This window comes from Sturnira hondurensis, unplaced genomic scaffold (assembly GCF_014824575.4).
Source record: "Sturnira hondurensis isolate 20B ecotype Veracruz unplaced genomic scaffold, ASM1482457v3 Scaffold0006713, whole genome shotgun sequence".
Classification (NCBI taxonomy): Eukaryota; Metazoa; Chordata; class Mammalia; order Chiroptera; family Phyllostomidae; genus Sturnira; species Sturnira hondurensis.
Window position 1 is genome coordinate 3,329,340 of NW_028079344.1, and position 25,299 is coordinate 3,354,638.

The window sequence follows — 25,299 nt, forward strand, 5'->3', positions numbered from 1 at the left end:
TTTCAAAGACAACCACATATTTCAATTAAAGGGAAACTAGAGCTTCCAGTAGGAGGGAAGATAGGAAACCAAAGGGTGAGAAAGGGCAGTGGGATCAAGAATCCCCCCCGAGAACAAAAGTTTGATTTTCCACCTAAAATCAAAGGCAGAATGGCGGCTGTAGCAGGGTACACGTGACAGAGTTTTACCCTTACATAGCTGTGCACTTAATAAGTTAGACTATACATGTTTGTTGAGAGACATTATTTGCTTTAGTTAGTGTTACTGTAATACTAATTTGTACATTTTTCCCATTCAGGTCACACAATAGAATCATTTTTCTATGCCTTGATTTAACTGGTAGCTAAAGACTTTATAATGCCAAACTCCACTGAGCATGAAATAAATTCCTTCTCATTCACCAGTAGCTTTTTTTCATCCTTTCTTCACAGCCTGAATACATTTGGTTTTCTTAAATGCATTTCAGGACCACATCAATCTGCTGGAAATTCCCATATTACTATTAGGTGAAAAACTGCCACAACGCTGACAAAAGCGCTACTCCACACAATGACCAAAGTTTTCAGGTGAGAGACTTCCAGAGAGCTGAATAATTCATTTTTAGAGGTTTCTGCGTTTTCCCCAGCAGAAAATATTTTCACTATCTTAAAAAGAGAGCATCTGCACTGCTGACCAGCCTTGAGGCACACGGCATCTGCCTCTTCTTCTTCTTTTTTTTTAACTTTTCACTGCATTTTCTTTTTTAAAATTTTTATTTATTTATTTACTTACTTATTTCTATTGTAGTAGAGCCATTTTTAAAATTTATTACAGCCATTAGTCTGTCATGCTTCTACTATTGCTTCTACACAACATGCTTCTACTATTTCTTTATTTTTTAAATATATTTTATTGATTATACCATTACAGTTGTTGTATTCCCCCCCTTCATTTTGCTCCACCCTGCACACCCCCTCCCCCACCATTCCCCCCTTTAGTTTATGACCACGTGTCTCAAGTTCTTTAGATTCTATATTTCCCCTACTATTCCTGCCCTCCCCCCTATCTATTTTCTACCTACTGTCTATGCTATTTTCTGTACCTTCTCCCCCTTCTCCCCCTTCTCCTCCTCCCACTCCCCTGTTGCTAACCCTCCATGTGTTCTTCATTTCTATGGTTCCATTCCTGATCTAGCTGCCCTCTTGGTTTGCTTTTGTTTTAGGTGTGGTTGTTAATAACTATGAGTTTGCTGTCCTTTCACTGTTCATATTTTTTAACTCCTTTTTTGTAGATAAGTCCCCTTAACATTTCATATAATAAGGGCTTGGTGATGATGAACTCCTTGAACTTGATCTTATCTGAGAAGCACTTTACCTGTCCTTCCATTCTAAATGAAAGCTTTGCTGGTCTCAAATGACTTGGGGTCAGTGGCTCAGGGCCTCGGTGCATGTGTGTGCAAGAGAAGCGAGAGTTTTTCTAACGAGGTTTCTTCTATTTTGGAAGAAACAAGTTCGACAAAATGTTACTTGCCTAATCCATAATCATTGTGATATTCTGGGGGAAAATGATTTGCAATTCTTAAAGGATATGTATGTGGCAATATTTCAGGTTATATTTTCTCAGCATGAAATTAAGGATTATGAGTATTTTCTATGACTGAATAATAAAATTAGCTTCTGATGTCAGGGGTGTTTATTCTTTAAAAAAAAAAAGCAAACCTACTTTTTCAATCCATAGGGGAATTTGAAAAAAAGAAACAGGAATTTAAAGTGTCTGAATTGAGAATTTTGTGATTGTTTAAAAACATTCAAATTTTTATTTTTCTCCATATACACAACTCTCACTTTCCCAGTCTCACCCACCATCTGTAAAGTGACTAGAGAAGACTGGGATCAGGAACACACTACCCTGTCTCCTGCACCCTCTGAAACAGGGTAGCCACCTGACTGAACAATAAAAACTGCACCCCAAACAGCTTTCAAATGGCTTTGTTTGTTTACTTATTTATTTATTAAATAGAAGTATTATTTTCTTTCTTTCTTTATTACAGAGTTCAGTTATTGATTTATATTTAAAGAGAAGGGGAGAGAGAAAGAGAGGTAGAGAAACATCGATGTTGGAGAGAAACACCGACTGGCTGCTTCTTGCATACCCTCAACCATGGACTGACATGCAACTCAGGCACGTGCCTGACCTGGAATAGAACCAGCACCCCCTTGGTTTGCTGGACAATGCGCAACCCACTAAGCCACACTGGCCAGGGCTCCTAGAAGCATTTAATAATATTCCAGGATATACTATCAAAGTATTCTAATAACATAACTTTAAAGTATTCTAATGATATTCAAGGTATTCTAACAACATGAATTTTAGGAGGATGTATGAATTAATATCTACTAACATAGCCATATGAGTCATAAAAAGCAGGTAAGAAAGTTTGACTAAGTTCAATAAATTTGTGATGAGAGCCTCTTATTCACAGAGCACTATGCCAGGCACCTCCCAGGACACCAAGGTGAAGAAGCTGGGCCATACTACCCTGAAGGCTCTCACAATCAGGAGGGGAAGAGAGACATCTACTCAGAGTCTGGCAAGTATAATATTTAAAATGCAGCAATACTTAAAAATAGGTTAGAGGAGAGAATCTAGAATAAGAAACTCAGGCATAACTCAAGCAGAAATATGAGGGCATGTGCTCAGGCAAGAGCAGGTCTAAAATCCTTAAATGGCTCCTCATTGCTCTTTGAATCAATTTCAATTTTCTTCCCTTTGCACCTTTCATATGTCCATTCGTTGCCTGACCATCCTTCAAGCTAAGCCCAGGTCTTTCCTGAACTCCAGGCTAACATAAAGGTTCTCCTTCTGTCCTGCTTTAAATCAGCATGCCCTCTCATTGCACTTACTGTTTATACAGAGATCATTAATTTGGGGACCAGCCTCCCACCAATTCTTCTCCTCTCACCAGCCTTCTTCAAAAAATAAAAACAACCCCTGATTAACAGGTGAGTGCCTTCAGGGCAGAGTCATGTCCTGTTTGCTCTAGGTCAGCATCTGGCCCATGTGAATGCCCCATGCCGGGGGCCTGAATGAAGAAAATGAGTAAATGAATGGAGAAATGTTCTCACGGTCCTGGGTTACCCACAAGTGCACAGAACTAGGGGCCTAAATCTAGACTGTCACCCTGGTCCCACCACTGACCAACAGTGTATCTGGACAAGACAACCTCTCAGAGCCTCAATAATTAAATGAGCACCTTTATGAGACCAGTTTTCCTCAGAGAGTCTGATTCTAGAATTTTACTTTAGTAGATTATCAATTAAATTTGCTCACCATTCTCATTCTCACTCTCACTATTTGAAAAAGAAGAATAGTTTTTCTCCATTTAATGAATATACGAATGGCAAAAACAGTGAATTTGGTAATTCTTTGATCTTCTTGGATAAAATAACCAAATAGAAATATAAAGTGGCATTATTTTCTTTGCTTACTTGGAAGTCATTCTTGAGAACAGCCACCTGAAGAGGAACAGAAGAGAAACAACTGATGTTTCATACAACCTTAATCCTAAACCAGAGAATTCTCAGAGGCTGCTTCGCTTCCCCTCTATGCTGATGGCAATGACCCTTTCTTGACTCTTGCTTACTCCTCAATGTTAAAACAAGAACAACAGGCTCTAAATGGAGTTGCTCATGCAAAGCTCCACATCACCAAACCAAAACAATACAGTCTCTGGCTCCACCAGAAGTGGAATCTTGAACCAGTCACTCAGGAATTGCCTGATCAGCACTAGTTAGGTCATCTTTGGGGACCCTTGCCACCCTCTGAAAGAAACCTTGCAGTAACCAGCCTTTTGCCCAGTATAGCTTTGTGGTTCCTGCTCCCTTTGCCTATAAAAGTCTTTCATTTTGTTCAGCTCCTCCAGGCTCCTTTTTATTGGATTGGATGCTGCCTGATTCATGAATCACTGAATAAAAGCAGTAAGATCTTAAAAATTTGAATCTTGTTTTCCAACAGTGTGTGTGTGTCACTGCATTCTTTCAAAAACAGTAAAAGTTCTATTTAATATGGCATGTTTAATATCTAACTTATACGTGTCCAGGCTTCAAGTAGAAATGTCCATTTGAAACAGGCATTTTATATGAATTCTATTAGAATCACCAGTGCCTTTGAAAGGTGTTATTGGCTGAGGTAAGAATAATAATGGCTTTGAAGTCAGACCACCCTGGGTTTGAATCCTCCTCCTACACTCTCCAGCCAGGAGGGTTAACCTGTCAGTCTCCTTATTTACGAAGTGGGAAGCATAGTGCCTAGGAATTTTTTGTGATCATTAAATGAAGTTACGTGGGTAAAAGACCTAGTATAATATCTTAAGGGCTCAATAAATAATTGCTATTATCATTTTCATATTACCAGTGGAGATCACTAATGCAAATTTCCTCAAATATAATTCAACTTTTATGGTTTTATTTCATATACTTGAATCTCTGTTTCTCTGATTAAATTTTGGATGAAGTAGTTGGTTTGCATTTAAGAGCCACCAAGTAAGACAAGGGCCTACCTCTAATCAGAAGAAATACACTCAGTTGACTGATGTGCACCATGAGAGAGGCCTGGAGGAAACGCAGACCTGAGGCTCATCTCATGCTCACTCTAAGGCACAGAAGGCTGGACTGCCAGCTGCACTCTATGCACACTTGCCACTCTTCCCAACCTCCCTCCCTCTTTGTTTTTTTTCTTGTATTACTCTTTCTGTAGATGTCTTTGCAACACTGTGTATGTAGTTGAATCCCTGTAAATTAAATGCACACTTGTCAATCACAATCTTTTTTCTCCTCACCTGAGGACATTTTTTCATTGATTTTAAAGAGAGGAAAGGAGAGAGAGAAATGTCCACTGCTTGCATCTCATATGCGCCCGGACCATGGATCACACACACCTGGGCCAGGGATCTAACTGGCAACCGAGGCATGTGCCAACTGGGATTTGAACCCGCAGCCTTTCAGTTACGGGATGATGCTCCAACCAACTGAGCCACACCGGCCAGGGCTCACAGTCTTCTTTCATTGTTCTGCAAGCTGACAAGGGCAGGCGTCTCTGAGGAGGTAACTTTTAAAGAGACAACCTCAAAAATGACAGGGAGCTAGCCTGCAGAGGTAGCACTCCATTTTAATATATTTGGATTTCTTTGTAATATATTTTTATGCATCTAAAATCATGCTGAGAAAAAGTTTGTGAGCTTAGCCAAAGGGCACCAAAAGATCAAGAATGCTGGTAGGGCCCTGGCTGGTGTAGCTCAGTGGATTGAGCGCGGGCCTGCGAACCACACGATTGCGGTTCGATTCCCAGTCAGGGCACATGCCTGGGTTGCAGGCCCCTTCCCGGTTCTCGGCAGGGAACGCATGAGAGGCAACCATACATTGATATTTCTCTCTCTCTCTCTCCTTACCTTTCCCTCTAAGATAAATGAATAAAATCTTTTAAAAAAAAGAAGAAAATTAAAAAAAAAAAGAATGCTGGTAGGGAAGGTGCTTCAGTTAAGGTGTAGTGAGTGAGGAGCTAATGGTACAGGTGACTTTTAGTTTCCTTTCCCCACATCTTCTTCCAGGAACCTAGTTCCAGAAGGCTCCTTGGCCTTTGGGTGCAGGTAGATTGTGATTGAGAGGAGGAGCTCAGGCCAAGCCGAAGGTTAAAATCTTGCTCAGGTGTGGTCTGAAGTGACCTGACAGGGTGGGCCTGGAGCAGCAGCTGCCCCCAACTCCGCAGAACCAAATGAAAAATGAGTCCTCAATATCACCCAGGTTGTCTGAACATTTCCTATAAATGCTGAGGGTGGTGAGCTCATATAAAAAGAAAAAGGGGTAAAGACAGAGGAAGGTTCAGATTGAAATTACTTATAGTAGCACATCCCTAACCCCTAAAATATGTTTGGGAGTCCACTAGCAAGCTATGGCAAAACTCGTTTCAAACTTTTCCCCCCCAGAAAACAACACAAATATACCTGTATATTATGAAGTAAGTGTATTTAAAATATAAGCATAGATGAAACTGTTTTCCTACTTCTGAGATAAGGTCTGTGGCAAAATGGCTGTAGCCAATAACGGCTACAGGGACTGTCGAGGAGACAGTAAGATGGACCTCAGCAGATTCATGGCTTGGAACCCGCAGAAGAACAGCTGGTTCCAGGTGGAGACCAACTCCACCTGGGTCACCCTTGCCTACTCTCAGGCGCACTGTACTGCGTTGGCGCACTCACCGGAACCGGAAGCCCGTGCAAGGACACAAAGGGGCCGACTGGGCTCTTCCGGGAAATCTTCAGGCCTCTCTCCGAGAGACCCTGAGTATTCCTCCCCGCCTTTCATTAAACGGCTTCCATAAAAAAGTAAGTCCCCCAAAAGAGGCTGCTCTGTCTGCGGCGTAGCCCACTCTCTGTCTCACTGCTTCACTAACAAACGCTTTCACTTTAATCTCTATGCTGCCTCGTCTTGCAATTGTGTCTCGAACAAAGCCCAGAGCCCACAACGTGGGGCCGGCCTCTCCGTCCCCAGACCCCCGGGAAGCCTGTGGTTCCCTTTTACTTCTCACTGATCAGCCATCAACAGCGACCCCTTACAAGCAGCAGTTCCTTCTCCCGCTGCTCCTTTCCTATGACAAACCTGGGCCAAACGCTTTGTCACAACGGGACGACACCATGTAAAGAAACTCTTTCATGTTGCTCAAATTAAATTAAAAATCATTTTAATCCCTATTAAATGAACTTGTTTTGTATATCAAATACCAGTATTCTTAGAGTGTTTAAATAACACATCAAAGCTAGCGTTGAAATACACAAAAGTCTTGCTTGTTTACTATCAAACAAATAGGGCTCGCATCTCCAGTGAGAACTCTCCCAATGGTACCAGTTAGTTATTCTATTTCTCAAATAAAGAAAAATCCAGCACTTGCGAGGGTTTTAAAGGAGGGTGACTTCTCTCCTGTAGATGAGGCGCCCTTTCCGCGTGGTGGAAGCATTGACTACAGAATGGCTGCCCTCTCACACCATCCCTGTCCCCTCTTCAAAGCAAATACCAGGTTTTTGGACTAAACTACTCAATTATGGATGGCTGTTAGTAAAAGAAAAGCTTTCTAGAGATTCCAAGGCCCTTTCCAGCACAGTGAGAAAAAGGCGTGGGGGAGAGGAAGAGAACGAAAGACCCTCACACAGTGAGGAAAAAGTCAAATCCAAATTCCCGAGCATTTGGCCTTTAACACAGTTGATTTTTTTTTCTCACATGAAAAATGAAGAGAAGATTAATCTTGGAGAAACCAAAGAGGGTGGTGAGTGAAAGGCCTTAGCAGGATTTTGCTGGAGTTCATTTCCATAGCAATGGGCTCAAGGTGTCCTTGATGAAAACAGAGGTTTTCACTGTTAAGATAAACAAACCAATGAGCAAGCAAGGCACAAATATTGTTTGTAGAAAGTAGCACCTTATCAGGGTTCACCCATTCCTCCCACAAAGACTTGTTTAATACTTGTATTCCATGCTGCTGCAGTTTTTATTTCAGCATAGGAAAATACAATTCATTCATCAAGAAGTGTTTTTCTCTTTAGTTTCCAAAAATTTTAAATTGTTCTTAAACAGCAAAGACTGATCAAAACCATAACTGCACATAGACAAACCACAAAGCAACCCAGATTCATATCTGCGTTTAAATTTTATATCCTTCCCATCACCGTGGGAAGGCAGCGCCCCTCCTCACTGCTTCCAGACCCGCACATGTGTGAACTTCACTGCCCCACTTAAAGGAAAGCCGAAAAGCCAGGGCAGTCTTTAAACTGAACATCACCAGTCCCGCAGAACTAGAATAAAGTTGCATGATATTTTATTATTTATAATTTTTGTACTATTTGTACAATGTTTTAAATCTTCACCTTAGGATATTTTGTATTATTGATTTTTAGAGAGAGAGAGAGAAAGGGGGAGAGGGAGAGAGGGACAGAGATAGAGAGAGATGTCTATCTGTTGTCTCCCACACTTACCCTGACTGTGGATCTAATCTGCATCCTAGGTATGTACCCTGACCTGAATTGAATACAACACTTTTGGTGTACGAGATGACACTCCAGCCAACTGAACAACCAGACCAGGGCTGTACTGTTTACATCATTAAAAAATACCCAAACACATCAATTAATTTAACATTTTCTTATCAGCCCAAACACTTCTGAAAACAATAAACTTTTCTATGATCCCATCAGGCAGTATTTATTTCTTCCTCTTTCCTCTGCACTTCTGTGCTCTGTTGTATAGATTTTGCTTGCTTATTCTTCAAAACTCTGGCTTCCCCACTTGGGAATGTGCCCAGGGCTACTTCCTGGGTATGTGACCAGTGAAGTTGCCCTTGGTCTAATGCTCTCGTGAAACTGTCTTGCAATGTTTTAAATTTAAACAAGGGGCCCAGCATTTTCATTTTGCACTAGCTCTTCAAATTATGTTACTGGTCCTGGAAGTGGCCAGCGGCAGAGTCATTTGAGGACTGTCCTCACAAGGGTCCACACAGCTCTGAGGAGATCATTTGACAAATGAGATGGCGTCACCCCTCTAACCGAACACCAGTACGGTGACCCCAAGGTGGCTGGATCCACCCATGACGGCTCCTTTCATCCCACTGCATGGCTAGAGACATTTTACAAGCAAAGAAATCATTTACAGTATCTTTCATCTTACAGACCAACAACTAAACATTCCAATCAAAAGTACATACTTAAATTGTATTGGTATCATTCTCATTGAAATAAATAAATAACAGTGTTTTGTCAGTTCCAGTACCCTTGATTTTTTTCTGAAATTCAGTTGCCTCTTAATAGATACACACATTTAATGTGGTTGTTTTCCTATTTTTGAAAAGATGTTATGTCAAGGACATGTATAAGTATTGCATTCACTGTCTACAGTTCCTTGACTCACATTTGCTCTTTACTCAACTTCAGGTGGGATTCTGTTCCTTTAAATCACTAAAAATGCCCTTTTCAGGTTCTCCATTAACTTCCATGTGGTCAAGCCCAACGTGAAATTTACCTTCAGTTTACTTGACCTCGCAGTAGCTTTTGTCAAAAATAACCTTTCTCTCTTTCTTAAACACTACCTTCCTCTGGGCTCCATCACACTGTCGACTCCCAGGTTTTCCCTCTCAAGTTTCACACAACTTGTTGGCCTCTGCTAGTTATCCTGGAGGTCTCCACCTGAACCGATCTCCTTAAAAAGCAGAAGGCGGCTCATTCACCGAACAGATGCATTTTCATGGGGAAAGTGGAAAGAAGCACACTTCCCAAAAAAGACAGCTCCAAAAATGAGAGAAGCAACATAACATGTACTAGGTTCAGGGCTGACACTGAGTTTCTCATCCCATGTGCCAGGACTACCTTCTTTAATATTATTAATCCTAATTTAGATAATGATATAAAAGGCATCATTTGTGTGGGAAGTAAATAAATACATGGGGTTGTGGAGTTAGTGGAATCTCAACGGTGGCCAAAATAAAACTAGCATGAGCTTAGTAAGGATAAACGGAGGACTTTCTACTTCCCCTGCAAAATCCCCGCTAGCACAGCATTGTCTTGGCAAAGGTGCAAAAGATGTTACAGTTCCCGGTCATAGAGACACACAATATGAGAACAGCATTAGTGGAAAATGTTAACATGATCTCAGGTTGAATCAATAATGTTATGCTATTAAAGAGAGGAAGATGACCCTTAGCCACCACACATTTAATAACTGTGACTTAACTATGCACACAATATTCTGCTGTCATTCTGTGCTCAAGCTTGCAGAGAGGAAGTTGAGAATTAGAGCAGTGTTCCTCAAACTCAATATGTACAAATCACCTGGAGAGCTCATTAAAACGCAGATTCTGATTCTGCAGATCTGGGGGCGGCTGAGATGCTTCGTGGCCAGGCATCTTCCTGGGGTGGCTGCTTTGAGCTCAAAAGATGAAATGATCCCTTGGGTTTTTTCCAGTTCGAACACTCGAGCTGGCCAATTCAGCCAAATCTTGGCACAAAGATCATCAGGCTGATCGGTGAGATCATGCTTCCTCCAGCAGTTTTCTGTCACTGTTTAACCAGAACTCCAGACCTTCCATCCTGCATTCAATTCTTGTAGACCTCTGACAGCTATTTTTAGAGGGAGTGCGGTGCTTCAGTTAAAACAGAGATTTTTGGCTCACTGTAAAGAGGAAGAAACCTTCAGGGGCTGCAACACTAAAGATACCACATACGAACAAGGGTGACTGGACATCCAAGAGAGAAATCTATTAAAACAAACCAGTGGATTGATTTTTCAGCTCTGTTCCACTCGAATGATGCTGCTGTTCGTATAGAAAATATGCTTTTGAAATATGAAGTGGTATTAATATAATGTAAAGGAGTACATTTACATAGCACTATCTAATTTCTGACAGAAGGCTACCCCTTTAAACCCAAGTCCTGCTGGTTACTAGTATTCTGACCAGTCTGATGTGGCAGCAAAGTAGGTGGCCTCCAGGTGTCTATTCACAGAGGGCCCGCAGGGAGGTCTTTGCACAGGTGGGGAGAGGCGGGCCAGAGAGGAGAGCAGGGCATCTGTTCCCTGGCTGCCTCAGGACCTTGCATATGAGTTTCCAGAAAAGGGTGACAGATGGAGAGGAAAGAGTTTTCAAGAGAACCTCTGAGGATAAAAGCAGGAGGTGCACTGTCTCCCAATTCTGATGAAAAAAAAAAACAAAACAGCCTGAGAGGGGCGAGGAAGGTCAAGAATATGCAGCTTACTACAACAGCAGTGCCCTTCAGGCTCTCTCTCTGTCTCTCATTAAAATAATTTTTAATATTATATTCCTCTTATTTTTAAGTTCTTCCCTATGATATATTTTTATTATGATAATAGAGACACAGAAAATGTACTTTATTTCCACACATTAGTAATGAAGAAGTTGGAGCCCAGGCCGGACCACAATAATAGATTACTCTCAAATAAACCACACTTATATATGTCTTCTGTAACACATTTTTTTTTAGAACAAACCACTACAAACAAAATGGCCAGCCTTTACTACACATGCCACTACGGTTGACACGCAAGTTTCCTGTTTTAAGTCAACTGCAAACCTTTAGGTGACATGTTGTCACACAGGGAGATTTTTCAGTTTGAGTTGTGAGTCGCACCTTCCACACTTACATGGCCCCATTCTTCCTGCCCAGTGAGCACCTCAGCACGGACTTCTCCCTGCTGTTTCCTCCAGACTCATGCTTTCACCCTGAAGGAGTCAGCAACTTTAAGAGCCTAATATGCATACAGGAGGATGTCAGTCCTTCTTTCAACTCCTGGGTCCTCACTCTCAAACTGCCAACACAGCACTTCTTCACAGCAGGAATGGCAAATCCCAGAGATGTTCACTGCACTGTGCTGACTAGTACTCAAACTGCGGATACAAGCTGAAGGTTGATTCAAGGTGAACATCCATTTAAACACAAATGATAACTAGTCGAGTATATGCAATTAAGATACTTCAGTATAAAGACTGTTGCATCACATGCATGTGCACACCCGTGTATGTGTGTGTTTGTGTTACTTACGTTAAACTACCCCAAAGCAGCTGGCACTGAAGTCGGTGACAGCCCTTCCAGGGGGCATCCGGTGGTGTTCTGATCAGGAAGGCTGCCCGTGTTACAAGGGCGCCCAAATAGAGTCTCTGTCAACACCAGCACTTATAATTAGCAAAGGGAGTATCAAAAATGGGTTATTAGTAAAACTGGTGGATTGTTAATGGCATGGTAAGAGAAGAGGATTCTCATTAGGGAAATTCATGGTAGTGAAGATATCTACATAAATTAAAATATTTCACAGACACTTCTTGGCAATACCAGAGTAAAGAGGTTGAAAATCCTCCCCCCCCAAAGTAACAATTATATAACCACACAAAATTTTCCAAAACCACCACTTCAAGACTCTGAAATTAAGTGAAGACTAACAACAATTGGGAAACTTTTCTTTATGGAAAGCTGCCAAGGTTGCAGGCTAGACCGGTAAGAGATCAGCCCTCCTCCTGGGGCTGTCCCGCGCACCCAGCTCGCCGGTGGAGATTGCCAGGGCCGGGTGAGTGCGAAGCCAGCCATTTCTCTACCGGAGACCCAAAAGTTGACTTTTAAATTTATTAATTTTAGAGAGGGGGTAGGGAGAGGGAGAGAGAGAGACATGGATTTCTTGTTTCACTTATTTATACATTCATCATTGGTTGATTCTGTATGTGCCCTGACTGGGGATCAAACCTGCAACCTTGACGTATCCGGATGACGCTCTAAGCAACCGAGCTGCATGACTAGACCCCCAAATCTGACTTGATTTGGAGCAGAGAGTGAAACATGCGCCCAGCAATGTTGACATAAAAGTCACAAACTCAGCAGAAAATGAATGCGGAAAGCTTCTGAGGTTGAGATCTCAGCAGGAGCAAGCTACTGACAGCTGGCCTGCACCCTTCCCAGGGACACTGTGGAAATAGGGTGCCAAAGAAGGACTAGATCCACTCTTCATACATGCCTGGCTTTTTTACCAAGAAAGAATAAAATACTTAAGAGAAAATTTAACAGAAGAAATTCAAGACCAATATGCTTAAAACTACAACATATTTCTGAAAGAAAGTAGACAATATGAATGAAGAGATGTTTCTTATTCATGAATAGGAACATTCAATGTTGTTGGACAGCAATTCGCCCAGAACTAATCTATAGCTTCAACCTAATTCCCATCAAAATCCCGGATGTCTCTTTTGTAGACACTGACAAGCTCACAGTCATGAAAACGCAAAGGATCTAGAACTGTCAAGTCAAATTAGAAAAAGTAAAAGTAATCAAGTGGCTTACCCTACTTATTTCAAAACTTATTTTAAAAGCCAAGGAATCCAGACAGTGGGATGTAAACTGAAGAACAGCCATATGGATTAATGGGACAAAATAGAGAATCCAGAAACACACGGTTACATTTATGGCCAATTGATGTTTGGCAAAATGCCAGGGCAATTTTGTCTTTTCCATAAATGCACTTACCATGCATGAAGTACCAGTACACTCCAAATGGATCACAGACATAAATGCAAAAGCTAAACTATAAAACTGAAAGAAAATGTAGAAGAAAATGTTTATGATCTTAGATTGGGCAGAGAATTCTTAAATACGACAACAAAAACTTCATAAAACAAAATTTCATAAAATGGACAATCAAAAAAAAATGTTTGGCACTCTACACACACCTTTAAGAATATAAAAGGAGCCCTGGCTGGTGTAGCTCAGTGGATTGAGCACAGGCCTGCAAACCAGAAGATCGCGGTTCGATTCCCAGTCAGGGCACATGCTTGGGTTACAGGCCAGTTTCCGGCAGGGGCCAGTTCCCTGCAGGGGATGCATGAGAAACAACCATACATTGATGTTTCTTTCCTCTCTCCTTCCCTTCCCCCCTAAAAAGATAAATAAATAAAATATTAAAATAGAAAAAGAGAGAGAGATGATTCTCTACTCTGTTTAAAAAAAAAGAATATAAAAGGATGAGCCATAGACTGAGAAAATATTTTCATGTCACATTTGTGATAAAGAAGTTGTATCTAGAACTTTAAAAAATTGTATTGATTGATTTGAGAGAGAGAGAGATGTAGTTGTTGTTCCATTTATTTACGTATTTCTTTGTTGCTTCCTGTCTGTGCCCTGGCCATTAGTTGAATCCTCAGCTTTGCCATAGCGGGATGATGCTCTGACCAACTGAGTTACCCAGACAGGGCCGTATGAAAACCTCTTAAACTCAATATTCAAAGTAAAAAAAAGTAAAAATTGAATAAAATACTTTCATTTTACACTAAAGAGGCTATAGGAATAACTAATACGCATACAAAATATGCTCAATATCATTAATTATTAAGGGAATGAAAATTAAAGCATAAAATACTACTTCACAGTCACTAAAATGCCTATAATCAGAAAGAGACAATGTGTAGTGTTGGTAAGGATCTGGAGAAACTGGAACCCGTAGACACTGCTACATTTTACATTGTGAGGTGGTGCAGTCACTGGAAGAGTTTGACAGTTTCTTTTTTAAACTAAAATAAATTTATAATATGATTCACATCCTGCTCCTAGGAATTTCAATCATAAGAAATGAAAACATGTCTACACACAAACGTGTATGTGAATGCTTGTAGCATTACTCTCATAGCCCTAAATGATAACAGTCATAGTGTCCACCCTCTGGTGATGGGATGAGCAAAATGCGGCCGACCCTCAGGGTGGAACACTACTCAGCAGCAAAGTGGAATGGACTACAGATGCATGCTATAGTATAGGTGACCCTAAAAGACACCATGTTAAGTGAAAGAAGATAGACACAAAAGGCTACATACTGTATGAGCCCATATGTATAAAATTCCCAGAAAAGATAAATCTAAAAGAACAGAAAGCAGGTGATTGCTTGGGGCTGGGGGTGAGTGTGAGAGTCAGGGCTGAGGGTGCACTTGAAATCTGGAAATCTCTCACACCGGGTTGGGTGATGACTGTACAACACTCTAAACTTACTAAATAATCATTGAACTGTTCATTTTCAATTGATGGAACTTTATGGTATGTAAATTTTACCTGGTAAAAGTGTTAAAACCTGTTGGAGATTCTCCTCACACTTACATCACAGGGCACAAAACCACAAGAAAAGATTTCCTACCCCAAGAAGGTATTATTTAAGATGCCAACTCCCTTAAAGAAAAGTAATGGGAGCTTCCAAAGACACATTACATGTTAGTGAATAGCTTAAACTCTCCGGACCCCAAACTGCTAGAATGAACAAAAGTATGCTGGCAAAGCCAGAAAGATGTCAAAAAAGAGTTGGGAAAACTAGATTTTGCACATAAACAAACATAGTGTTTGGGTGAAGGGGGTCAAAATATACAAACTTCCAGTTAAAAAATAAATAAGTCTAGCATGGAGATTATTGTTAATAATACTGAATTGCATATAGAAACGTTGCTAAGAAAGTCCTCATCACAAAAAAAAATTGTAACTATGTGCTGATGAAAGTTAATTAGGCTTATTTTGGTGATCATTAAATAAACATTGAAATTTGATATTCAGAACGAAGGGCTGAAACGACAGACAGTGGGTGGGGAACGAGTGCAGCCCACCACAGGACAGAAAGTAACTGGGCAGAAAGTAAGCCAAATGCAGAGACAGTTCTGAGAATGACAATTTAAACTAGAAACCCAAAAGGGTCTGCTTGAAGATGAATTGGAAAGATCTTCATGCCTCCAGATACCAAATTTGAATAGGGCTTTTTGAAACAGGGTCCAGATCCCACCTGCCAAGGGCTAATCCCTTGGGCAATATAAAACCTGGGAGGCTGGAGGGCCCCGTGTCCAGAGGGGCCAGGACTCGGGCTGGGTTTGCAATCCAGAGACCAGATGAGGGTTTCATGGTTGGCCCAGCAGCCCCGCCTCCTGGGGAGCATGAGTGGGTATCACCGCCCTCCCACTGCCAATCACTCAGGTGTTAGTACTAGAACCCTGTGCCCTCAAATTCTTTGTGTATTGAAAGAAATATGCTGGAAGCTAAGGTTTTGATATGTGAAAGGAAAATGCTCCCCCTTTCTTAAGCTTTGACTGACAGCATTCGGGGCAAGCCATCTAAAAGAGGAGCAGATAGCAACTCCAGCTGGGTGGGAACTCTGACTTACAAAATACAGTGCAAATTCAGAAATGGGACAGTTGACAAATGCCATAACACCAAGGCTGTCTTAGGGCATTAAGTTGCCAGCTGTGCAGGGATGGTCATGGGGACACCATTGAAGAGAGGGAGTAATCGGAGCACCTAATGCCACCGAAAGTCAACGCATCCCCTGCAGTGAGGGAGGAAGATGTTCAGGACAGAAAGTTAGGAAGAGTGCTGGCTGCCTGTGGCTGAATTTGGAGGAATTACAGACATCAGTGGGCTGTGGGCTGTGGGCAGGAGTAGGGACCCTATGAAGCAGAGGGCAGGAGGGCCATTATGAAGGAGGTGCTTCAGCAGAATTAGCCTAGCTGCAGTGTGAGATTAGATTAAGGGAAAGAATGCCAGCGTTATTCAAAGTGGCTGGTAATAGTAATTTAGACAGCTGGTGATTATCTGCAGTGGTCATGGGGAAAACCAAAAACAAATCAAGGAGTTCTTTAAAGGAAGAAACAAAAATTCAGAGGAGGATTTGAACAAGGAGGTACAGAAAAAGGAAAGAAAGAAAAGTAAGATGAAGCCACCGGAACTGCAAGAATGTCACAAAGGGGGAGAAACAGGGAGGGTCACAGGGCAGGGAGGCCCTCCTGGGCTGGGATGACAGCACCAGGTCATCTCTTTTTTTAAAGTATATTTTATTGATTATGCTATTAGTTTTCCCAATTTTCCCCCCTTTGTCCCCCCTCCACCCTGCACCCCCAACCCTCCAGCATTCCCCCCACTTTGTTCATGTCCATGGGTTGTACATGTAAGTTCTTTGAGTCCTCTATTGCCTATACCATGTTTAATCTCTCCCCATCTGTTTTATGCCAACCAATTATGCTTCTTCTTCCCTGTACCTTTCCCCCGCTATTTCTCCTTTGCCCCTCCCCTCTGAACTCCCTCTGTGTGATGTCTATTTCTCTGATTCTGTTCCTGTTCTAGCTGTTTGCTTAGTTTTTGTTTTTGTTGTCTTTCTTTTATGTTCATTTGTTGATAGTGGTGAGGTTTTTGTCATTTTATCGTTCTTTTTTTTTTTCTGAGTAAGACTGTCGTTGCGGCGAGGTTGGAAGACATTTCAATGTGATGTGTATAATCATCCGCATTGTGGTGGGAGGTGTTTTCCTTTTGAAATATTCTCTCAACTAAAAGTGGTCACTAAACTTGGCATCTTCCTTATTGTTGTGGAGAGTTTCCCAGGGTTCTGGAAGGAAATGGTGGAACATGGAACCAAGTGCAAGAAACTCTTTAGGGAATGAGAAAATACGGCACTATCCATGAATACTGATTTACCTAAATTCGACACCCCCAACAGCAATACAGGAGGTTGTCCGGCAAAAGAATTTGAGTCATACCGCCTGCCAGTCCAACAGATCAGACTTAAAAATAACTTCAGGAATGAAAAGATTCAAACCTCAAATGGTAGATCCAGAAAAGAAAAACCAATGCACACAGACACTGGAATCAGAATCGCATGTGTTTCTATGTTGGGGTTTCTGGATTAACACTCTGAGATAAACGCTTACCTAGGCAAGAATGTCACCCACTACGCTGATTTGGAATCTCACTGCCTCCATTGTCTGTCTCCTGCCCTCAAGCAAGACAAAAAATCACTGGGAACAAGTTAACCCAAAGAAAGCTCTCCCGATCTAGGCTTGAGAAAACAAAGACCCAAGTGGAAGGATTCCGCCTGCTAAATGGTTTCCCCGGCCAAGGACTGTCATAGTCCTCAGTATAAAGGACATGAAAACGCAGCGACTCCAGCTGCAGTGCAGTGTTTCACGCTGAAATAACTCCTGGCAGGCATGTTCCAACAGAATCCAAGTTCATGACCTTAATTAAATTACTTCTATAAAAGATCGTTTTCTCATTAATTTTGAAATGGATTTATTTACTCAATTATATGTAGGTACATATTAGTATTTTAGAAATAAAACTAATAAAGGAATTATTTGCAAACATGTAAATAAGGTACATGCATCTTTCACAGGAAACTACAGTTTTCTTGTTCATCCAAACATATTTGAGGAATGTAACTAAAAACTTCACCTGAGGCCTACCACCAAGAGTTCTCTATGGTTGTCCCCAGTTAATTTTTAGATTCAAAGTACAGGCTTAACTTTATTCAGTGGGATTTTTTTTTAAAATCAAATTTCTCTGTCTCTTCCATATGTGTTCCAATCATAAGTCACACTTATTGATGAAATAAATAACACACTATCCTAAACTTCTAATAGAATTATTCTCAAGCCTGAGTTCTCTGTATCGTAAATCTAAAATAGTTTTAAAACTTATTTACTGTTGAAGTAACAGTTTGTTACTGCTAGAAGGAGTATAGCCTTGGCCAGGTGGCTCAGTTGATTGGAACATTGTCTTGATCACCAAAAGGCTGTGGGTTCGAGTCCCAGTCAGAGCACATACAGGAAGCAATTGATCCATGTTTCTCTCTCACATTGATGTTTCTCTGTCCCACCCCCATCATCTGAAATCAACGTGTCCTTGAGTGAGGATTAAGAAATAAGCGCAATGTCATGAAACCCATCAATGGCCTAGTTTTTAAATTTCAAAAGATCTAGGAAACATGGGTTTAATAACTTTCTGTGAAAGACCATCTTGAAATGGACAAGTTGGAAGGAATTTTACAAGTACTTTCATTCGATGAGTGACATATTGCCATCCCACAATAGTGCACTGAGGGCACAGTATGGGGGAGGGCAGTGGAGAGAGGAATATTGTTCAGTATTTTATCAGAAAACAACCTATGCCTCCCTTATACTATTAGGGAAGAAGCAGGTTTCATGAAGAAGCTCGCTTTAAGACTTACACAAATAAACAGCTACGGAAGGATTCTCAAGGAAACAAAAGCAGTGGTTGTCTCAGAAACAGATGACAAAGTCAAGACAACCTTTTTCTCTACAGCCTTTGGTACGCTTTGAATTCTCTACCATGGCCATAGAATACCTGTTCAAAAACCCTTTTTAAAAAATGTTATTTATTTATTTTTAAGATTTTATTTATTTATCTTTAGAGGGGAAGGGAGAGGGAGAGGGAGAGAAGTAGCAATGTGTGGTTGCCTCTAATGCGTCCCGTGACGGGAACTGGCCTGTAACCCAGGCATGTGCCTTGACTGGGAATCGAACCACGATTCCTTGGTTTGCAGGCCCACGCTCAGTCCACTGAGCTACACCAGCCAGGGCTCAAAAACACTTTTTTAAGTTACTTGATTCATAAGCACAGATATTAATTTCAATCTGGCTCAATAAAGACAGTTAACTTTCAGGAACATTGTTACTTTCGGGAACATTGAAAGCAATGAATACACAGATGTAAATAAAACAATCCCTGCCCTTGAGAAGCCCAAGCCAGTGAGTGAGACAAAGTAGCAAGCCCATTGTCACCCCACCATGGGGACAACAGTGTAGGAGCAGCATGGTGTGGAGTTCACTGGGAGAGCATCCAGGGACCTGGAGCATTTTCCAGGGGGTGAGAACCCAAAGGGGAGACTTATCCTGCACTTACAGCCCCTGTGCTGGGAAACACTGGTGAGCACTGATGGGTGCAGGTGTGCACGAGATGACACCCCTCGGCTCTGGGGCAAAAGGTGAGCTGGGGTTCCAGTCCTCGATTTACCCACAACGTGACCTGCACCAGTGTCATTCAGTGTGCGTGTGTCATGAAGTAAGGAGTTTGGGAGGTGTTGGTCCAACATTGGTTGTGTTTCTGGAAACATCTCGGTGGTGGCAGTTCTGAGGAAGGACTGAGGGGTGGGAGGAGGACCCACGAGAGAACCATCCAAACATTCCATGGGAAAATCAAACAACTAGTCGGCAGTGGAGACAGAAAGTGGGAGACAGATCCCAAAAATTTTCAGTTAGTAAAATCAACAAGTCTTAATGATCTAATCAATGTGAGCAATGGCAGAGGGAGGGGTGGCCAGGACAGGGGGGCCACAGGACAGGCCCCCGAGAAACTCACCAGCAGGGACTGCACGTCCATGGCACCAGGACATACCCAACACTGTGACAACATTTTTCATGTGTTATTTAATCACAATAATGCCATCCATCTTATAAACAGGAGACCGAGATGTTAAGAATTCAGATATATAAAGAAAGTTAACCAATGTCATGGCTCATCAAAGTGACGGGTCTGGTATGTGAGATCGGGACTATCTGATTACAAACCCAGACTCTAAATTTCTAAGCAATTATATATCCCAGAGAATATAGCTCAGAAGAGGGCCTCCCCAACAGTTCTGTGTAAAATGGTGACACTGTAGTACTTACAGCTAATGTTTGTTGAGGGCTAACCCTGAACAAGACACTGTTCTAAGCTCTCTTCTTGCATTGTTTCACGTCATCGTCAATAGCCTCTTCCAGGGAGGCACCATTATTACTCCCATTTCACAGATGGTGAAACTAAAGCACAGAGAAGCCAGGTGATTTGCCCAATTTCCCACAGTCAGTAAGCCCACAGAATAAGATACCTAAAGCACCAAGATTTATCTTGTTATTTTCCAAAAGAACTTTCTGTCCATGATAATGAATATTAATAGACTTTATGAATAAATTATTATAAAGTAGTAGTGTATGTCAAGGATGATTACCTTGAAATAAGCGGTCATGTAAACATTTTGTGATAGTGGTTTACAAAGCAGTGCAATTCTAGGAGGGACACAAGACACTACACAACAGTTACAGGTTTATGTCATATCCCTGTAACACGGGAATTCTTGATCACACTGGATTAACTACAGATGTAGGCTTTGTATTTAATGTCTGAAAAAGAGGAAGGAAAAAGGAGTGGGCCAAAGTCCAGGAGACATAGGAGGTGGGCAGTAATGTTTTTATTCCACATATCTTTGTTTCTAACTGCTAAAATCAATGTTTTTTTTTAATTGCCCCTTGCTCAGGGAATTCAGTTATAGAAAAGAGAAATGCACCTTTGAAATCCATTCAGGCACACACCCTTTACTAGTGAGTACACGCATGCTAAATATGAATGCTATGTTACTTATGAGAATGAAGTAAATTTTCTTTTATTCATAGAATGGATTTTTTCCGTATACTTGGAATCCTTTGTTACTTGGAGGGGAGCACATTTAATACAGAAGAGTTGATGGGCTGACCTGTGAAGTGACTATAATTCTATGTAATTGTGAGCTGTGGGATTAAACAAAACATTATTTTTAGAAACACACCACCTCTTATAATATACTTATACATAGTTTACTTGAAGCTGGTTACATGACAAAGAAAATTAGCCATTGAATCATATTCTATGAATTGTAAGGTAATCTGGAGAGACTGCAGAAATGGTAGAGGACTGTCAATAATCTAAATGCTATTAGATAATGATTATTTTTAAAAAAATGTAAGCACCAGATAGCTACCTCAGAGATGATGCAGGCAGGATTATTATTTTATTATGACTATGTTATAGCATTGCACTACTCCATGCTATCTCCATGGGGCACAGGTTAATTTTTTTTTAATCAAAACTCTCTCAAAGACGCTTGTTCAGAAGGGTGATGGTTGATGGCGTGGGGACTGGAAGGCAGCCTGAAAGATTCAAAGGCTCCAGCGGTGGGTGGTTTTCCACAGCATCTTAAAACAGGAAAGCCCCATGTGGTCCACTTTCTCTAAACACCATTCATAACCGCCCAAGCCAAGCGCCGAGCCCCTGGAGGGGCACAGAAAACCTTCAGGGCATGTCCTCTGTCTAGGACTTTCCATTTCTTCTAACAATAAAACTTAGTCAAGCTGCCCTCTCTCCACCCTGTGGGAAACCGGGACGTGTTCACTTTCTGCAACCTGAGTGAAATGAGTTCAGCTTCCAGCCTCAAAGCCTTCTCTCCCCCTGGCCCGCTGCTTTCTTTCACGGAAAACTATGCAAATTCCCCTCCCTTCAGATCCTAGCTCAGCACAGAGCAGACGCCCAGCTATTCAAAGCTGTGTTGCCAGCTCCGGTCCAGTGCTTTCATCATGAATGCTTGAATGAATGAGACGGTCTCGTTTCTGCAGAGTTACTAACTCAGCACAACGCCAAAACACGCATTTTTCCCACGACGGTATTTCGCATTTCGCCTACCTTTTTTTGAAGTGTGTTTTCTTAAAATTTATGTAATGAAATGTGTATTTGTGGACGTACGCCCATGGTCAGCTGTTGCGTACTTTAAGAAGTTTCAACAAATATTCATGACGGCTTAGCCAACAAGCAAAAGCGCTATGAAGGCTGAACCCTGCGGGCAGAGTGGGCAATGGGGTTGTCTGCAGACGAAAAGCCGGTTTCTCTTCCTTGGCATTGACAGAAGCTGTGGAAATTAGCTTCTGCTCTTCCCAAACTTTGCCTCGAGAACCATTTAACCCACGCGACGACGAGCAGGCCAAGTCCTCCCTCCCTTCTCCGTAGGCTCACCCCGGACTGACCACGGTCTGACCCAGCGAGTCTGGCCACCTCGGGGCCTGCAGGCACAAAGGGCTCCGCTGCGGAGGACGCCCCGCGTCCTGGGCGCCGTCCGCGGGGGCTGAGCGGGCGGGCCCCCGCCTGGGACAGCCGGCTGCGCGCGTGCTTCTCTCCGTGGTCTCTCCCCACCTGGGCCGCGAGTGGCCCCGAGGAGCCCGTCCCTTCCCAGCCGCGGAAGATCGGGCTTTCCTCCGCAGGGCACGAAAGAGACCCGGCAGAAAGCCTTTGCCATTCATTCCCCGCGCGCAGCCTGCAGCTCCGTACCTCGCCCGCTGCCCGACCCACTCGCCAGAGCCCGAGACCGCGGCGGGTTCGGTGCATCCGCCCCCGCGCCCCACTCCCGCCGCTCCTGCACCGCTCTCTTCAACGGCGCTCCGAAAACTGCAAAAGTCACAGCGTGGAACCCCAGGGTCCCAGGAGTTTAAAGCCGAAGGTTCGGAAGAGAGGGCTGCGTCCGTGTGGGGTGTCGTTCCCAGCCCTCTCCCGCCCCTCCGGAGAGCCGCTTCCAGGGGCGGCGCGGGAAACCCACGTGCCCGATCCTCAAGTCCGCGGCGAAGGGGGATTCGCGCACCCACCTAAAAGGAGACAAAGCGCAGGGCTTTGTCCCGCAGCCTCCCGCCGCTCGCAGAGGGACTGGGGACGTGGCTCACCTCTCTGCTGGCACAGCGCGACGACCCAGAGCGCCGAGGCCAGCAGCGCGACCCCAGAGCCGCCCCTGCGCATCTCGCCGCCGCCCGGTGGCTCGGGAAAGAAAGCCGCGGCCACGCGCGGGGACGCTCCACAGAGCGCGAGTCTGCTGCTCCTCGGCGGGGCACTCGCCTCTCGCCAGTCCGCCTCTCGCCAGTCCGCCCCTCGTCCACACCCGGCCGACCTCCGCCGCCACCCGCCCCTCCCAGGCCCGGACGCGGCAGACCCCTCCCCCAGGGAGGCCCGGGGCGCAGCCCGCCCGGACCCGCGGGGACGCGCCGCTCCCGGGCCGCGCTCGACCGGTCCGCCCGCCGAGCGCCTCGCGCGGAGCGTCCCCCAACTCGGGGAGGGGTGGGGGCTGGCCAGTTGCACCCGCCCGGTCGCGGTTGGGGGTTGGGGGCTGGAGAAGGTGGGCTGGGAAGGAGGAGACACTGCTGACGTGGGCCCAGACGGGTGCATTCCGAGAAAGTATTTGCCCCGTTGACCCTGCCCGCCCTACGGTGGCCCCGCAGCCGGCCCCGGCCCTAGGAGCCTGGAAGACGTGCCACCGCCGGACGTCGCCGTTCCTCCCGGGCCGCACGTACCACGCCCTCCATCCCGAGGGTGCTCCGGGGCCTGGCCGCCAGCCTCCTCCCTCCGAATAGCGCCCAGGTCTTAGCTTTCCAGGGTCCTTGTCCCCCGGAAGGTGGCCTGAGCCCTGGCCTTTAGCTTTCCCACTGCAGAGGAGAATCTGGGCTTAACTGACCAGCCTCCCCCTTCGGCGGCTGGCAGAGGATTTGAGAAAGATTTTGCTTAAAATGTATTGTAACTTAGTTCCCACTTTTCTAGGGAAGACAAGGAAGGTCGCTTGGACTTTATTATTATTAGCTTCCTCTTACTGCTGCAGAAAGAGCTCTCATTCCCTTTGGAAATTTAGTCTTAACACGAGATTTCGACTACTTTGTTTTTTTTCTTTTTAAAAGACATCTGGTCCCCGTTAAAATGTTTTAAATTTCCTCTGTTTTTTTTCTATTAAAAGTATATTCTTTGCGCTTTGCAGATTTCACTTTCTCGCAATACAAACACAGGATAATAAAAATCCCTTTTACCTTCTCACACTCTCATTTTGTCTTTTTTTTTGTCCAAACAGGAAGGTAATATCATCTCAGTTGTGTTAACAATGTGACAACTCTACCAATTCCAGTTTTTCTAAAAGCTCTTTTTAAAACTCTTAATGAATAATTTATCATTGTAATATTAGCAATTATTTTTCTTTAAAAATCACAGAAGTGCATAAGAAGAATTTGGAATTTGGTGCTTTAAAAAAGATGCAACGTAGCTGGGCACAGAGGTACTGGTCACAGTGCCAAATTAAACACAGATGCTTTTAACTACCAAAATATTAAAACATTAAGTATTTAATTATCAAATGAATTATTAAGTAAATTCAGTGTTTAATAAGTTATCAATATTAAGGGTGTAAATATTCAAATACAGAATTATAAGTATTTCTGCATGAAGCAACTTTGTATGCATCCATATATACATATCTTTAGAGTGTTTTAAGTGCATTCACATAGTGATCTTCCCACTTCTCTAAGACGGGCTGTCTGTTGGCTATTCTTGCTTGAGACTTGAAGAAATGAATTCAGGGGGTTAAGGTCCTGTCTAGAGCTAGACCCCTGACCTGATTGCTGGTTGGTAGTTCTCTACATTACTGCCTTGAGGTCATGAGGATGAGATCAAAGGCAGTAGGAGGAATTTCGAAGGGTTATCTGTGTATCCCGGGTTCCTACAGATTCAGTCCAAACTTCAGTTAGACCTTATCTTTCAGCTGCAGACTGCGGACTCACACTTGTGATTTCAAGGGGCGCGAAGGGTCAGCACATTTGGAGGGTGAATAGGAAGGGTTGTCAAAAGTTTCAAGTTGGTGCAGTTTGCCATTGTTCAAGATTGAGCAGAGAGATTTCAGTGCAAGAAGAATTTCAAAAGGCATTTTGATGAACGAACTTGGATAGGTGCAACAGTAAAAATGTCACAGTTCTATGTGTCTTATACAACCTGGCAGTGTAAATTTCCGTGAAAGTTCAGGGGTGGCCTACGTAAGGAGCACATGATATAAGAATGTTCATGTTTTGTGAGAAAGTAGAATTTCAGTTCAACTAGGCTCACAAAGACACTTGCTTCAAAGTCACCTATAAATAACGAACAATGAAAATGCCTAAATACCAACCAATAGTTAAATGATTAAGTAATTTATAGTAACTCAATATGATATGCCACTATGTAGCCATTTTTTAAATACGAAAGTCTCAATCTGCAGAAAACACTGGTATGTGAGGTGAGAAACGCTGGAAAGCAGAGCACACTTTGAGCCTTAAATCACCAGTTCCCTTGTCCACCATCTTGCCAGTGTGATGAAATGGATGGAGGAGTTTTAAAAAACACTGATGCTGGTCCATTAC

The 25,299-nt window shown here is 43.0% G+C and overlaps 1 protein-coding gene across 2 annotated transcripts in view; it reads right to left on the reverse strand.

Moving 5' to 3' along the window:
• Positions 1 to 22,989, reverse strand: part of LAMA1 (laminin subunit alpha 1) — a 152,566-nt gene extending 129,577 nt beyond the window's left edge. For both annotated transcript variants that reach the window (XM_037050331.1, XM_037050330.1), the window contains exon 1: positions 22,819 to 22,989. In XM_037050331.1, the coding sequence (XP_036906226.1) occupies positions 22,819 to 22,891 (73 nt within the window). In that variant the 5' untranslated portion in view covers positions 22,892 to 22,989. The remainder of the gene's footprint in view (positions 1 to 22,818) is intronic.
• Between the last annotated feature and the right edge of the window lie 2,310 nt (positions 22,990 to 25,299).